Source organism: Mixophyes fleayi, chromosome 1, assembly GCF_038048845.1.
Source record: "Mixophyes fleayi isolate aMixFle1 chromosome 1, aMixFle1.hap1, whole genome shotgun sequence".
In the NCBI taxonomy this organism is placed as follows: domain Eukaryota; kingdom Metazoa; phylum Chordata; class Amphibia; order Anura; family Limnodynastidae; genus Mixophyes; species Mixophyes fleayi.
Genome location: NC_134402.1, coordinates 88,869,181 through 88,887,106, shown reverse-complemented (window position 1 = coordinate 88,887,106; position 17,926 = coordinate 88,869,181). Strand labels below are relative to the sequence as shown.

General features: G+C 39.9%; 1 protein-coding gene across 1 annotated transcript in view; it reads right to left on the bottom strand.

Moving 5' to 3' along the window:
• The window catches only part of LOC142119689 (putative ATP-dependent RNA helicase DDX60), a 388,335-nt gene that overhangs the window by 308,361 nt on the left and 62,048 nt on the right, over nucleotides 1–17,926 (bottom strand). The window contains exons 4-5 of the mRNA XM_075194180.1: nucleotides 16,671–17,009; nucleotides 14,595–14,672 (exon numbers count right to left, since the gene is read on the bottom strand). Of these exons, the coding sequence (XP_075050281.1) occupies nucleotides 14,595–14,672; nucleotides 16,671–17,009 (417 nt within the window). The remainder of the gene's footprint in view (nucleotides 1–14,594; nucleotides 14,673–16,670; nucleotides 17,010–17,926) is intronic.

The window sequence follows — 17,926 nt, the reverse complement described above, 5'->3', positions numbered from 1 at the left end:
CTGCAGAATTACACCAAGCCTTCCAGCATTGGTATTTGTATTTTTCAGCAATGAGAATTAGCAAATGAGCTCTCCTCTTTGTGTGTTACCTATATAACACTGTAGAATGTGACTGCAGAATTACACCAAGCCTGCCAGCACTAGCGTTTGTATTTTTCAGCAATGAGAATTAGCAATGGAGCTCTCCTCTTTGTGTGTTACCTATATAACACTGTAGAATGTGACTGCAGAATTACACCAAGCCTGCCAGCACTAGTATTTGTATTTTTCAACAATGAGAATTAGCAATGGAGCAATGGAGCTCTCCTCTTTGTGTGTTACCTATATAACACTGTAGAATATGACTGCAGAATTACACCAAGCCTGCCAGCACTAGTATTTGTATTTCAGCAGTGACAATTAGCAATGGTGCTCTCCTGAATGTCACTGTAGACTTTGTTGAACACTGCTACCCCCTCCTCTTTTAATTCTATTTATGTTGCTGGCCAACTGCTCTACAGACTGTGCTACCCCTTCTGTGTCCCTCTTTCAAATGGAGCTAGATTGCCGTAGATTTCTAAATTTGTGAGATCCGAGATCCAACGACGTAACAATGACGTTTTGCCTCGTTTTCTAATCCGAAAAAGCTCAAAAGTACCGAGCCGGCTCGGCTAAGTACTCGGATAAGCTAAGTTCGGGTGTGTTTGGTTCTCGGGGAACCGAGCCTGAGCATCTCGAGTCTATTTGTGATATTCAGTAAAGGTCATTTACAAAAGTGCAAAATTACAAACCTGCTGCACACATTATATTTTGTATCGTTATGTAAAACAACTTTGAAAAAGTCAGGATTTCAATGACAGAACTAGTCAGATTTCTTCACATTTGACTGTGGTGATTTAGCTGCAGGACCTGCAGAGGACCTTTTTTCTTTCAAGCTGCGTTTCAAACATCACTCAAATGCCAACATTCTGGAGATTTGTCTGTTTCAGAAGTGCTTGTTAAGTACGAAGCATACCACCAAGTCATTTGGACTGTGGAACAAACACAGGCTGCACAGACTTCAGAAGGGGGAGGTTTTCCCTAACAGCCACCATGCTCCACTGGGTGAGATTGATTAAGACTAGAGATGCTCAGGCTTGGTTCCTCGGAAACCAAACACACCCCAACTTAGAAGATCTGAGTACCGAGTCGAGTCGGCTCGGTACTTTTGCGCTTTCTCGGATTCGAAAACGAGGCAACACGACATTGTGACGTCATCGGATCTCGGATCTTGCGAGTTTTGGAATCTATGAATACCACCCTCCACGGTGATCTAGCGGCATTTGAGAGAGGGACAATAAGGGTAGCATAGAGTGTAGAGCAGTTGGGCAGGCAAAGTCAGAGAATTGAAAGAGGAGGGTGGTAGCAGTGTTAAACAAAGTAATCAGTGACATTCAGGAGAGCTCCATAGCTCCAGTGTTAAATCTCATTTCAGAAAAGTACAAATACTAGTGCTGCTGGCAGGGTTGGTTTAATTCTGCAGTCTAATTCTACTGTGTTATATAGGTAACACACAGATAGGAGAGATCCAGTGTTAAATCTCATTGCAGAAAAATACAAATACTAGTGCTGCTGGCAGCGGTTGGTGTAATTCTGCAGTCCAATTCTATTGTGTTATTTAGGTAACACACAGATAGGAGAAATCCAGTGTTAAATCTCATTGCAGAAAATACAAATAATAGTGCTGTCAGGGTTGGTGTAATTCTGCAGTAAAATTATACTGTGTTACATAGGTAACACAAAAAGGAGAGCTGCATTGCTAATTGTCATTGCTGAAATACAAATAGTAGTCCTTGCAGGCTTTTTTTTTTATTTGCACCAAAAAAGGTACAGTGTTATATACACCCAAAGACAAGAGCTCCATTGCTAAGAGTCATAGCTGAAATACAAATAGGAGGGTTAGCAGGCTTGTCCTCTGAATTTGCAGGCAAATTCTACTGTGTTATATAGGTAACAGACAGTTACATTTTACTGTACCATTGCTCACTCAGAAACAGGAGAGGTGGCAGGGTTCAGTGCTGAAACAGAAATTGTAATAATAGGGCTGTCAGTGTTCTTAAAAGTCTCCAGTGACATTGTACTGTGTCATAGCTCATACAGAAACAGGAGGAGTGACATTGTTGTTGCCACTCTCCAATCTCCAAAAACTTCTCTAAAAAAGGTGAAGGTTTACTGTAGAAAAACATAAAATTGCAAAGATGCCATTCTACACAAAATATTACCAGGCATACCAGCATCAGGTAGCTCCCTTCTCTTAGCTAGATTTCAGCAGCTGCAATCTACACTGTCATCATAGTCACCCTCATCATTGTGTACATCTTCCTTAAACAATACTAATTCATTCCGCTCTAATTCACCATCACAAAAGTCTGTGTAGTTTGATGTAATTGCCGATAATGGCCTTCCTCATGGAATTTGTAGTTAATGTCATGGCAGAGCTGTCACGATTTTTGGGCAATTCTTTTAGAGCAGAGCAAACGTCAAAATGTTGTAGTGACTCATCTGCATCACCACTGGTTGTCTTGGGAATGCTAAGTTTTTTCCTAGCACCAGTTACCGGAGAAACTAAAGGAGGAGACATCATTACAAGATGTTGATAGCTCTTTGATCCTGGCGAAGCGAATTAAGTACTTAATCTACAATTACAATATAGTTAGTGGATTTGTTTAGTTCAATTTCCTCCTTCAATTTCTCTAGCTGCTTCTCAAAAAGTATAATTAAGGCAATCACTTGACTCAAGCTAAGTGTGCCTGCACTCTCTTCACAGATGACAACTTCACTGGACTGAAGTCTTCTTGCAGCTGCTGCATTCTCCTACATGCTGTTGCACAATCACGAAAATGACCCTAAAGTTTCATGACACAGACAGCATCTCCTGCATGTCATTGCAATTTTTTAAAAAGTTCTGTACCACCAAGTTGATTGTGTGAGCAAAACAGGAAATGTGATGGAATTTCCCCCCCCCCCCCCGCTGTAATGTTCTAACAATATTGGTGGCATTATCAGAAATCACATATCCTCAGGAGAGTCCAAGTAGGATAAGCCATGTTGCAATGACATCCCTTAGTTTTTAAAACAGGTTGTCAGCGGTATTACCTCTGACCTGCGCCTTGTCTTGTGTCTGATAGCCACCTCTCCCGCCTTCAACACTTCTCCCATGCTGCTCCCCACTTATGGAATTCCCTACCACGTTCAATCAGACTTTCCCACAGCCTTCAAATCTTTAGATGCTCTTTGAAAACCCATCTCTTTTTTAGAGGTGACCTTATCCTCAATAACACTATTGACACTAATAATAATATATATAATAACAATAATATGCCTCTTAGTGATACAGATGATACACAGAGTAGCCTGCCTCAGAAAAATATGACGTACTTTGGTACATGCTGCTGCTGTTCCTGCTGGTGAAGGTGAATCAGCTACCCAGTGGGCTGTCACAGTCATATAATCTTTTGTTTGCCCAGTTCCGCTTGTCCACATATGTGTGGGTAAGTGTACAGTGGGTAGAATAGCATTTTGTAGCCCAATAATTAAATTTTTAGGAACCTTCTGGTAGAGCTGAGGAATAGCTTTTCTAGTAAAATGCTGTTGTGATGGAATTTGGTAAAGGGACACAAGACCTCAAGTAATTGTCTAACACCAGCTGCATTAATAGTGAATATTGTATGCAGAACTAATACTAGCATGGCGTCTGTGATCCGCTTTGCGACTGGGTGACAGCTTTCTTACTTTCTTCCTCTAGCAAAGGATTGTTTAACAGTCAATTGTTGTAAACTACTAGTAGTCTTCTTCTGGGTTGAAGATCCACCCCCAACAGCAACAACAGCAGCAGGACTAACGCTCAATAATTTTTCAGAGGAATCATGGTTAGTGGAGGAGTCATCTAGCCTTAGCAACTTGGATGCAGGACTAAATTCCATCACTTGTGAGGATATTGATGAGCAAGGTGTTGGGAGTGTAGATTGCAGGTGCTGGGATCTAGATGAGAGAAGGGATGTAGATGATGCTGGACTGCTTGTTGTTTGTTTTTTAAACATAAGTTTCTGATTTTCCCAACTGCTCTCCATGAACTCGCTTCAAATGCTGTAGCATGGATGAGGATCCTAGATGGTTAAGGTCCCTACTTCTACTGAGTGTTGCTTTACAAATGCTACAAATGGCTAGACAACTGTTGTCAGGATTTTGTAAAAATAATTGCACACATAAGAGGTGGATTTTTGGTCTTATGCCCAGGCATGACAATTTCCTTTTTCTTATCACTTGCAAGAACTGCTGCAATCTTTGTTTAAAAGTGTATGAAAATAGTATTGTGACCCGTGAGGTGGTCAAAATTGACTGCAAATTACTTTAAATTAGTGTTAGTGAGGTTAATAATAATGTAGGATCAAAAAAGAGCAAAATTAAGTGATTTTAGCATATTTTAGTAATTTTTCTAAACAAAATACAGATCCAAAACCAAAACCAAAACACAGTAGGGTGGTTTTGCAAAAACGAAAACTAAACCACAAAGCTAATCCAGATCCAAAAACAAAACCAAAACCACTTCACGGGGGCAGTGATCATCTCTAATTCAGACTAACATCTTCAAAATGAGCTAACAACATATATGCATATTGCTTATTTAGCAATTGCAAAATACGGAACAAGACTTGAATGCTTAGTAATATATACAATATATGCTCACTCTTCTATAAAAGTGGAATGGCCACCCACTTTTTACGTTTCTATAAGAAAACTATGGTGTATAAAAGATTTGGAAAAACACGGAACTGTTTGAAACTAGTGAACAGCTATTTAACTGTTTTATATCAGAGTCAGCTGTGATAAATCCATCAATTTATGTCAAGTGATTTCTTTGATTTAATCATTTGGACATACATGGTTATATAAATTGTTCATTAGTTTGGTGTTTTTAGAAAGTTGCATAATATATTGTACATGAAAATAAATATTTTTTGACCATACACATATACTCCGCCATATTTTGTGGTAGCTATTTTGAGTGAGTTATATAACACATGTTGGCGCACCTGTCTATACAATTTTGTATCGTCATGTGCCTATTTTTGTGTGAATTCACCCATTTATAAGGAAAGAGCAAAGCTTAACAGGACAAGATGGTCTTGCCTGAGGGGTGTAAAATGTTGGTTATTTTGGTAAGAGGAGTTGGACTGATTTGAGTAATATTTGCTTGCTGCAGGCTTCTCACAGGAATGTGGCTCATATTATGAGCATTTGTAAAAACTAGATTTTCTTTTGCAGGACAAGATATTTAAATGAGATCTAAGGGATACAGAAAATACATTTTCAGAAGCATTTACGGAGGGGGCTGTAAAGCTCTTGCAAAAGGACCTGTTTTTTATACTTCCTTCCTGGTGCCTGACAGACTATTTCTGCAGTGCTCGGGGAACACTTATACTGTGCATCATTGATCAAGTGAATAGAAAGATAAAAATATACACATTTATTAAGTACACAATAATAAGAGTTTAAAACATGCCAAAACAAGCTTAATAATCAGGGGTGATATGGCCATACAATGTACCGGGAAGTTTTTCTGTAGACCGCTGGTCTCAGGAGACCGCCAAATGTCTTTTGTTATTTAAAAAAAAATAAAAAAAATTGAGGGTCCCCCCCACGGATGGACCGGATGCCAGCGGAGGGGGTCAGTGGCTGGCCCCTCCTTCGGGACCAACCACCTTAATGCGGCTACGGATCTGTGTGTGTGTGTCTGCTTCCTCCTATCAGACCTATAGACAGGAGTCACATGTGACGGCACCTGTCATGTGATGTGCGTCCCATGTGACTCCTGTTTAAAGCACCGATAGGAGGAAGCAGACACACATGCAGAGCGAACAGTGATGCTGTCTGCATCTCTCAGACAGTTTATGTTACAATGTAAGTGTAAGGGGGAGATTGGAGGTATGTTAATACAGTGTGTGATTGGGGGGGCTTTTAATATATAGTGTGTGAGGGAAGGAGGGGTATGTTAATATAGTGCGTGAATGTACATACATATATACATATATGTGTGTATGTATGTATCTACTATATAAATGCCTAGTGGCGTGTGTGTGAAAAAAAACCCTAAGCTGCAGCGCCACCTGCTGGGCAGAGTTATACACTGACCTATATATTTCTTGAAGGAGAAGTGACAGTTGGGAGTGGTTGGTGGTTGCCGGGGGTGACAGTGGGGAGTTTTTAACACCTTAAGTAGCTTGATGAAGGATGTGGCGATGAAGATGAAGGATAAGGTGATGGAGAAAAATGATGAGGTGGTGACATGTGGACAAAACCACGTTAAAAATGGGCGCTTGCGTCGGGAAGTAACGCTCTTCCCCTGAGGAGGCCTGGGCTAGGCCCAAATGCATGACAAGAACCTGTTTAACACCTTAAGTAGCTTGATTAACTTGTATATATATATATATATATATTACACATGTATGTATGTATATATATATATATATATATATATATATATACATATATATAGTGTGAGGGGGGTTCTTAATATAGTGTGTGAACAGGGCTTGATTAAGGGTGCCTCACCCCAAGTCATTAACGGAAAATTCAGGAGTATTTTCCAGCAAACAAATTTAGACACTCTCTCTTACCTGTTCTTGCTGTTTTTTCTTGCTTGTCCTTGCAGTTTTGTTGTCGTTTAGCTATCCACTGGAAAGTTGTGGTTCTGTTTTCGAAAATGTGCAAACATTACAAACCCTCAATGATTAGGCTCTTTAGAGACCATCCTCATGAATACCACATGATGCACAGATCATTCCCCTCCCACATGCTGCAAATTCATGCCCCACTTTCTGCACACACTCTGTCCCCCCCATTCTGCATAAACATACACTCTGCACCTACCCTGTCTGCATAAACACACACTCTGTCCCCCCTTTCTGCATAAACACACACTCTGTCCCCCCTTTCTGCATAAACACATACTCTGTCCCCTCCTTCCTGTATAAACACAAACTCAGTCCCCCCTTTCTGTACAAACACACACTCTGTCCCCCCTTTCTGCATAAACACATATCTACTTACCTGTCTTCTCTTGCACCGGAAGAGTCAGCTCTTCTTACTGCAGCTCTTTACTGACACAATCGCCACGTGATGATGACATCATGCCTGACAGCCAGTGAGGAGGGAAGGGATGGGAGGTAGGAGGGTGGAACAGTGTGTATGAGGGTGGAGGGGCGCTCCGTGTGCAGGAGAATCAATAGGAAAAAAAAAAGTTAAAAATATCTCACATGCTGCCGGCCCCATACTGCAGCCTGATCAGCCTATTGGTTGATCAGGCCCTGTGTGTGTGTGAGTTCTTAATATTATGTGTGTTGGAGGTAGGCTATTAAATTAATGGTGGTGTTTAGGTGGGGGATAAATATTTAATGGGTAATATTTTATATGTGGGGTGATGGTGGGGCAATTTAATTCATTGGTGGGGCCTATAAATTTAAGATGGGGTAGATTGGGGTCTATTAATTGAATGTGGTGCTGAGTTTGGGGCAGAGGATGGCTATTTATTAAATGTATGTGCTATTAATTTAATGTCAGGGCTGGTTGGAGGGAAATAGATCTATTTATCAAATGTGAATACTATTATTTTAATGTTGGGGCTGGAGGGAGGCCTAATTATTAAATGTGAGTGCAATTGATTTAACACCAGGGCTGGTTGGAGTTTTCTAAATTTCATGTACCCATTTGTTTTTTTCTAAATAGGGCCTCCAACATTCCAGGATCCAGACAAGCAGCAGCTGAGCTAAAGACACCAGCAGCCACAGGTGGTGAAAGTGATAAGAACAGGACACACATATTCAGATACACACACTGGGCACACATACACTGGGCATACACATGGGCAGACACACTGGGCGCACACACATACTGAGCTCCGTCTACTATTTATTTGGCTCTGCCTACATGAGGCCACTTTCAGACCTTTTTCCAGGGCCACTTTAAGTTCCTAATCCACTCCTGATAATAATCACAGAATCTAAGCATTCAATAATTAATAGAAAACCATTAGAGCAAAAAGGTCTGGCTAGACTAGATGTGCATATAATATTTAACTGCTACAAATTTAGTACACTATCAAGTTGGATTCAAAACTATAAATCTAGGACTGTATTTTGGTATCATCGAACACATTCTAATAAGCTTTTTTAGGCATAGTGATGCAATGACACAACAGATAGTTATTTTTGTCAAACTGGTAGAAAAGCACTTGAATGTTTAGGAAGACAAGATAAATGTATCGCATCACAATCAATATTTCAAGTTGAAATGTGAATGCAATAAAGATATATGTATATTATATATACATCTAGTCTGGCCAGACCTTTTTTGCTCTAATGGTTTTCTATTCATTTTTGAATGTATGGATTCAGATGGAAACAAATAGGCGGATGAAGTGGCACAAAACGTGTCAGAAAGTTCACACTTCATACTGGATGTGTATTTTGTTATGATCCCTGTTTAATAATATCAGGTTGAGAGGAACCACCTTATCCACCTATTTGCTTCCATCTGGACTGCAATTAAGGTGATACACCGCCGACACGGGATGCGGAAATAAGGTGTGAGACAGATGGCAGGATTGATTACTCTTTAACAGATTGGCTCTACTGCGACTCCCTCCGGAGAGCGGATAATTGGCCATTACCGGTAAGAGACTTCAACCTGTGTGCTATTTCCTATGCCAGAATGAAGCCGCATCTCCTTACTCTCTAGGGAGAAAGAATCGTGAGGATCCCTTATGCCCACTGAGGTATTAATATTGGGAACTGGACCCTCCTTTACTGTGATATTATTGATGACTACGGCATCATGTGGCTATTGGTACATAAGAACATTAGTTTTTTGACTTTCTGAAAGTGGATGTTGATATTATTGGTTTCCTGCAACCATATGAACTATTGATGAAGGAGCTATTTTCATCCAGACGATTTATTTTAAATTGAATATTGTGTTATATTGCATTATTTATTTATTTTTTGTTTATATCAATAAATGTGTGTTTTTAAAGAACCAATCCTTTATTACTGTTTATTAAGAGGATTTTTTTCTCCATTATTGTTATGTACATTTGATACATTTTGTTTAAGTTACTCTCCACAACGCGGTCCTCTTGTTTCATTTTATATTCTTCCTGGTGAGATTGGGCTTCATGCGATAGTTGTAAGGTGATGCCTTTTACACCATCTAGGTGCACTTTATATTGGAAGTTCATTTTTAGACTTGATCATACCAATATAATAAACATCTTAAAATGTATGAAATGAACTATGAAATAGAGTCATGATGTCCCTTTATTTTCATAAGATATAATTTAATTGGTGAATCTTAAAGTTATTGATATGACATTTTTACAGTTTCCATCATGTGTCTTTACAACTAGATACATAATCATAGAAAATCCTAGAAAAGTAGGCACAGATTAAATTTCCAGAAGCAGTTGCTAAAACATATATGAATGTAACAGCCAGACAATTAAGTACATTTGTGAAAAAGAGAAATGGGTTCTCATAGAGTGGTGATCTATTTCCATATGTTGTACTGAATAGTTAAAGAAAAATGAAGTAAAGTAAATCATAATAATTTGGGTATATTCCTTTTAATATTTGGATTGAGGGATGCTGGTGGCTATTGTATTAACATACAGTATGAAAACTGTATGGCTAGATGAACTACAATTAAAGGATACTCCTTATGTGGTTACAGAGTACATATTATTTTATTAAAGGTGAAAAATATGTTTACAAATTGCAATAGATCAAATATGTTTAAAGTTAACCATATTATGTTATGTAATGGTGAAGCTAAATGAATAAATAGGGTTGTTAACTACTAATCTGCTAACTAATTGTTGCTAACTAAAATAATGTTCCATAACTCATAAAAACTTAAGATGTACCACTTTGCAATACTGCTCAGAGATACATAAAGAGAAGATTGGCATTCTGAAGCAAGCAGTCCTTGCAGCAAAGGCCTGCTATGAATTATTTACCATCCTACTCAACTACCTGACCACAGGATTTCAGTTATTTGTCTGGGAGCCTAAAATTCCTGCACTCTTGCGTTTTTATGGAAACCCTAATGGGTACATGGGATTCTTGACCCAGATTCACCTACAGTTTGAATGACAAACAGCATTTTCCACTGAGGGAATCAAACTAGGGCACACTACTATACGGAAAAGATGATCCGCTGATGGATAACAGTAAGGACTTTTTGGCCAGGTTGAGACTGATCATTGACTCTCCAGTTCGCATCGCCAGTACTTTCGCAAGACTGGCACAGATTGAGCAACGTAGTTGCTCAGTCGCCCAATATGTTTGAATTCTGGACCCTTGCAGCATAGACCAGATGGAATAATGAGACAATGGTAGCCTCTTTCCATAAAGGATTGGCAGAAACAATAAAGATGAGCTCACTTAGGAGAAAATCCCCCCTCCACCTTTGCTGGACACCCTCATACAGGATCATCAACTTCAGAAGGGAGATGGCTACTCGCTAACTCCCGTCAAATCACCAGCCGTGGATTATCAGTCTTCTGAGAGTTTTGAGGAGCCCATGCAGCTCAGGAAGTCTTTCTTGCATGTGGACGAGAGAACTAGTAGTCTATAGACAATTAAAAGTCTTTTAGTGGGCGTCAACAACAATGGAAGAAAGTGTTTCCTTAATTAAAAAGATTGGAGCCATCAGAAAATGGAGTTGCCCACTGGATAACAGGAGGCATGTCCAGTGAGCATTGGAGCCATTTTCCTCCTCTTTTCACTCTTCATTTCCAAATATCCATTACCCTCTCCTGGGGATCTTGCTCCACTGACACTGAGACCTTACTGGATTTTGGAGCGTTTGAGAGTTTTATAGACTTTGACTTCACCTCAAAGATGGAACCACTCTGGTTCCTAAGATCAGGCCAATGGCCATTGGAGCCGTGGATGGCTGACCCAAAACTCCAACTTCGGTAACCCACGAGACCATCCGGATGCTGATGTGTTCCAGTTATGGGGGGCCAATCTCATTCAGTGCCATCCAAAAGCGCAATGTGACCTGCTGACTGGCACCAGGTCCCCAAGGGGCAGAAAATACCTGCACGATGCACCTGAAACAAGGACCAAGACCATCTATATACGGGAGAATTTAGAGCAAGAATTCATCCTATAATCCCAATCCCCCACTGGTGCAGGTTTCTTTTTCACAGCGTAGAAGGACATTTCCTAAGACCCTGCATCAATTATTGGGACTTAATGAAATAACAAACAAATATTGGTAAATCTTCACACTGATCTTGGATCTCTTCAATAGGCTCCATTAGGCCATGGAGCCTATTGGACCTACGAGGAGCCTACAACCTGTTCCATATCTGAGAGTGAGACAAATGGAAGACAGCATTCAGCACTAAGGATGACCACTATGAAAACCAGGTCATGACATTTGGCCTTTGTAATGCCCCAGCCGTCTTCCAAGTCTATGTGAATTCCCTCTTTAGGGACCTACTGGAGACATCAGTCCTCATCTACCTGGATGATATGCTTATCTTCTCTAGCGCGCGCAAGGAACATCACAATCATGTGAGAGAGACACTGCAAAGGCTACTGGACATTCAATTATTTGCAAAATGGTAAAGTGTTCTTTAGCCATTCCAGTGTGATCTTCCTGGGACATACCATCTCAGCAAAGGACATAAGCACAGCAGCTCTCTGCTGTGCTCAATTGGCCAATTCCCAGAGGGATTAAGGCCTTCCAGAGGTTTGTGGTGTTCAGCAACTACTATAGACATTTTATCAGAAACTTTTTAAGAAAAGTTAGCCCTATCAAGGCCTTGGACAACCCATGGATACATGCACTCCCTAGATACCACAGTCTTTTGAAACCTTCAAAAACCTCTTCACCTCAGGACCCATCCTCCGGTATCCTGACCATAGTCAGGCCTATACCCTTGAAGTGGATGTATCAGAGAGTAGTACGGGAGCCATGCTTTTCCACACTGACAACAAGGTTGTCCTCCTCATCTTTTTTTTCTAAAAGGTTCACCTAATAAAGTCAACTGTAACCTGGAAAACTGTGAGGTGTTGACCATCATCCCGGCTCTCTCCTCACTGATCACTAGAACCTGCAGTATATTTAGGGGGACAAAAGGTTGGACTTTTGACAAGGGCAGCGGGTACTCTTAATAACCCGCTTCGATTTCATAATAATTTATACCGACCTGGGTCCAACAACTTTAAGGCCGATGCACTCTCACAACAGTTACCTCCTGAACAATCCATTATGGATGGTGAAACCATTATCCGTTCAGGTTTGATTCTAGGAGTGGCCATTTCTTCAGAGTTGCTGGACAGTAAGCAGATGGCAACGGCAGAACTGCCCAAGGCACTGGAAGGAAATATGTTTGTTCCACCCAGCTACAGGTTCTGCCACGGGCACTTGACTCATGATTGACAGGGCATCCTGGTATCAAGAAGACTATTGATTTGATCCTCCAAGAATTCTGGTGGCCCACTACAAAGATGTCACCTTTGTCAAATTCTGAAAAAACTTGTGCACACACCAAGGTACCACGGACACTGTCTTCCCGGCTCTTGTTGTCCTGTCCATTTCACAGAGGCCACAAACTCCTGTGACCATGGATTCCATTACCGACCACTACAGCTCTCAAGGCAACTCCACCATCCTGTTGGTACTGGATTACTTCTCCAAGCAAGTCCATTTCATAGCCTTGAAGAAACTGTCATCGACACTCAAACTCTTCTAGGCCTGTGTTCTCAGTGGGCGATCAAGTGTGGCTCTCCACATGAAACATCGCTCTGACGATGCCCTCGTTAAAAAATTGGGGCTTAGATACATCAGTCCATACCCAATCAGCGGGAAGATCCATCTGGTGTCCCACATTTCCCCCTGAAACCGGTGGTGAAGGATCTCTTTCTCAAATGAGTCGTGGTTCCTCCTCCCACAGTGGAGGTAGAGGGCCACCAAGAATTCATCATTCAGTTGATCCTTGACTCTCACAGATCTGGAAGTGAAATTCAGTACCTGGTGTGCAGAAAGAGCTACAGTCCTGGAGAACGCTCTTGGATTAAGTCAACCAATGTTCAAGCACCTGCCCTGCTCACCAAATTTTTCAAGCTGCTTCTGAGTAAAATTCAGCAGCTGCTCTTAAAAGGGGGGGGTGCTGTGAGGATTCACAACACTAGCTCCAGATGACAGCTGTCAGATAACTAATCACAATGGCAGCTGCAAACACATTTTCTCAATTCCTGTAAATAAGCATCTGATAACAACAGCAATCTAACTAGTCACCTCATCTGGACTACTGCACAGCTTTCCCTACTCTGCAATCAGCCGTTTAGTGAAAAGTTCAAGTCAATCAGAACAGTTCATCTCACCAGTTTGAAGCCTTTATAAGGCCCTCAGTTCTACTCAACCTTTACAGAAGCAAAGTTTTGGATCTCTCTGCTTGCATTTTAAAGGAGACTAATTTTGTTGGACTGTACATCACGATGCTACCTTCTGCAATCGTTTGACCTCGGTTTCGTCTCCCACTATTCTACCTTCTCCGGTCCCTTGACTTTGCATTTGTCCATCACTATTTTACCTTCTAGAATACTTTGACTTCAGTTTGTACCTTGATACTACTCCTTTCAGGACTGAGCGGCTTGGCCGGATGTGGTATGTCTCTGATACCCCAGCCAAGTGGTTCTTTCCTGGGAGCTGTCAGCACCATGGCATAAACCTATAGCTGCAGAATTGTGGCCTTGAGATATGCTGAAGTATATTTTGATGTTCTCGCATTAAATATAAACCAGTCATCATCATCAACTTGATGATGGTGACTGCTGTGTCTATACTGAATTAAAAAAGTAAAATAAATAGATTTTGAAAATTTGCATGCTATCATTTTTGTAACTCTAGTTTTTATAAAGACAGTTTTTCTGTTGTTGTACTTTGATGAACTAGATACACCCCAGCTCGAACTCTTTGCTCTGTTTCTTATTTATGCCTCTCCTCCCCTCTAATAACTACCTTTTATTTAGCTTCCAAGTCTTCTTCCATGCTGCTCGCCACTTATGGAACTCCTTTCCCCGTCTGAGGAACTCCCCCAAACTCCAATCTTTCAAGCGCTCTCTAAACAAACCTTTTCACTACAGCTTAACCTACTCCCTCGTAGACTGTTCCTTCTATGTCCATTTGTGTCCCATTAACTCTTGCTGTATCTGCTTTTTCCCTCAATCTAGACTGAATGCTCTAATGAGCAGAGCTCTCTCTACCCTATGTCTCATGTCTGCACCTCCTTTGTCTACCTTAAATATATTTGGCATGTTTTTATGTTTAACTTGCATTTGTGTAATTTTTATGTTTAATGTATACTTTTACATTTGTATAATTGTACTTGTATGATTTACACTTGCATTTTGTTATTTTGCACTTGTATGATTTGTTATCATGTTTAATTTGTATTTGTGCGGTTTACATAAGCCTTTTATGAACTTCAACAGCATGATCACCCAAATCATAGCTGTTATTAGAATTGTTAATATTTTAGTAAGATTAACATACAACAGTACCTGTTTAATGCCTTTTTGTTTATTTTGGTTCTGTGAAGTGGTTAATTCTTCAAGAGCTCTTTTAAACTGTTTGGCATTCTAAGGAAATGAAAAACAATAATCATTAGTTGCCAGGGAAACTGAAGTTGTATGTAGGAAGATAAGCACAAATATCCTTAAATCCACAGTTTCACTGTGGACTCTAATGATCTTATTGGCTACATTTTGGTTTATCACCATCCACAAAACTGGGAACACATAAACAGGTGCTAACTACTCGTAATGAAAAGGTATTTTGACCTTGATATCTTGCAGTACAACCAGAATCCAGTTTCCTCAGTGGTAGTACAAGAATTTAGGCTTTTGAAACTCTTTATAGATGCTGTCACTAGTGCTACTATAATCACATTACTGTTGAGTAAAAATGGGGCTCACCCACTCCAATGGGATCAAGAACATGAACATATGGGGCCTGATTCATCAAGGCACGTATCTCCCGATCTTGAGTATATCGTATACAAAATCACTCTGCACACGCCCAGAACCAAGACATACACCAGTATATGCAGCCCTGTCCGCTCCGTCCTCAAACACAAAGGACACATAATTCAACCTGCGATTTTGGGGAGTGAACTGGGCAGGAAAGGGGCATTTGCCATAGTCAATGAACAATAGGGGCATGCCAAACTCAAGAGCAGGCAAATCAAGCTCTGAGCATCTCAAAGTTACTTGTTTTTCTGTTTTGCTCCAGCTAAGGACTAGTCCAAGTCCTGTTCAGTAGTGTTGACAGTCTCATATGCATGCTATAACATGTAGTGTTGGCAATCATGAGCAACTGTATTTTAAATGCTAAATGTATTTTATGATTAGTAGACATTAACAGCACACTAATAAATATATTTCATGAGAAAACAATAAATAAACTTTTTTTTATTTTTTTTACTCTTTGATCATTAATGCCTTTATTACTAACACATGGCATTAAATTTATATATTTTGGCGAATATAAAATCCACATAGCTATTGGACTATTATGCAGTTTCTTGTGTAGTAGAACACAGCAGACCTACACCCGAATTCAACAGCTCATGTATCTTGAGATTCATGCCTTGATGAATTTGCGCGTGCACAAAGCCGAAATACGTGCATTTAAAACCAAATGCAGGTTGCACTCAGTATGCGTGCCTTTATGAATCAGGCCCATACTATTTGTCTTTTAAACACATTTTAAAAATGAAATACAAAAACATATCTTTCATGGGAAATTTAATTCTTCTAACTTTTTTTGGGGGGATAATGCAATTTACCTCCTCCCTGCTCCAGATCACTAACAGCAAACTGATGTCAGTGCCTTTATCATATTTTAATATGTATCATATATTATTATGTTTGTTTGCTTTTCCTCTGGCTATTTACACTTCTGCTTTCTTTAAGCTTCAGCTTTACTTTATTGACTGATAAACATTAACCCAACACCTACCACATGTATATATGGACATTTATAGAGATACAATCTATTAATATATTTAGGGATATCTTGTTTCATTATCCTCTATGCCTTGACAAATTGTATGTGTATGTAAAATGGCTGTTGAAAGGCTGTCTTTTCAAAGTTTGTTGGAGATTGTATGCTGCATTATACATACAAATAAATTGTTACTCTAATCTAAAATGTGAAGAATACCAACAGCTTAACTCTTAAATTTGAAATCATGTATTATATGTTATGATGTAATACCATATGCAGCTATATGAACTTATACAATATTTCAGAGTTGGGTATTACATGACCTGTGTGAAACAGGATGCCTAAATTGCCCCAATTTTTTATTGGTAAATGGTTGGTATAAGTATATAAATTTGTAACTTGTTTGCTGCAAAGGAGTGATTTTCTCTACACTCCTATGGTCTATGGTGTCACCTGTTATATAGCTGATAGTCACACAGAAGCATTCAATGATGGAAATGTATAACGTCAAAGGCAAAAGATACCTAGATGTGAGTATAGCTTCATACAAGGCTCCTTTTCCACCAGAAAAAATCTACTTTTGTTACATTGCAAATTTATTTGTAAATTGCACATTACCTTGCTCTTACCTTTGTTATGTATCGCTTGTGCCGACCTGATGATTTGGCATGATATCCATACACTCTGAGGTTATCAGACTCCTGTCCAGCAGTGAGCACAACATCGATTTGGCTTCCCAGGGCATTTAACATTAGCATCTCAAAAAAAAGTGTTTGTTTATGGCTGATTCCTGTATCAGAAACCATTAAGAAGTAAGGAGGCTGTTCCCTGAGAAAGTTTCTCCATTTCTCAGAAAGAAAGTTTGAAAATGTGTGTACAACTGTGTTTGTATTGTGCTGTAGGTGCAGAGCCAGCTGTGTGCGCAGGCATTTCAAATGAGGATATTGGGAATACATGTGTTCCATATCCTAAGAATAATATAAAACACAATCATAAGAAAACTGTTACAAATGTTGTATTTTGTATGTGTTTCAGAAGTAATAGATTGTTTATTTACTGACATTGCAAAGAATACATTTTGTCACCACAGCAAAAATTTATCAACCTAATAAACAGCAACAAATATTACTTTACAAAATACAATTACTCTAGAGCACAGGTGCACAACAAGCAGCTCAAGGTCACAATATATCCTGGGACCCCTTTATCTGTCTTATACCAGGTCTCACTGTGGTGGTGGTGGTGGTGGGCTCTCCCAGTTCTCACCCCCACAGCCACAATGAGACCTGGCCATTTGTCGATTAGGTCAGTCTGGGACAAATTTAAATTAATTCATTTCACAAATATATTGTGCCTGTACTATTGCAAGGGGGCAGGTGAGAAATGTTCAGGGGAATGTGTTGTTATGGGGAAGTTTGGGTGAGGAGGGAGAAAGTGTAAATTTTGGTTATGAGGGATGTGCTGTTACAGGTGGGAGAGGGAAAATGTGCTACTACAGAGGGGATAGTGAGATGTTCTACTACAAAGTTGATGGAGGTTTTACAGGGAGGGGTGGGGGAAGAAATGTGTTTCTCCAGGAATGGGGGGTTGTGTTACTACAGAAGTGAGGGGGAACTTGGATGTGTTATTACAGATGTTAAGGGAAATGTTTTACTACAGAGGTGTTGAAGGGTAAATATCTTACTATAGAGATGAGGGATGCCAAATGTGTTATGTAACATAACCACACTACATGGAATGGTTATGTCCCTTTGGGTGGCACAACAACACTTTTCGGCAATTCACACATTTCTGTCTCCATGGGAATTTTTTTATCAATGTTAACATGTATAGCATAACTGAGATATGACCTAATTGAGATATGGCATAACTGCAAGGTGGTTAT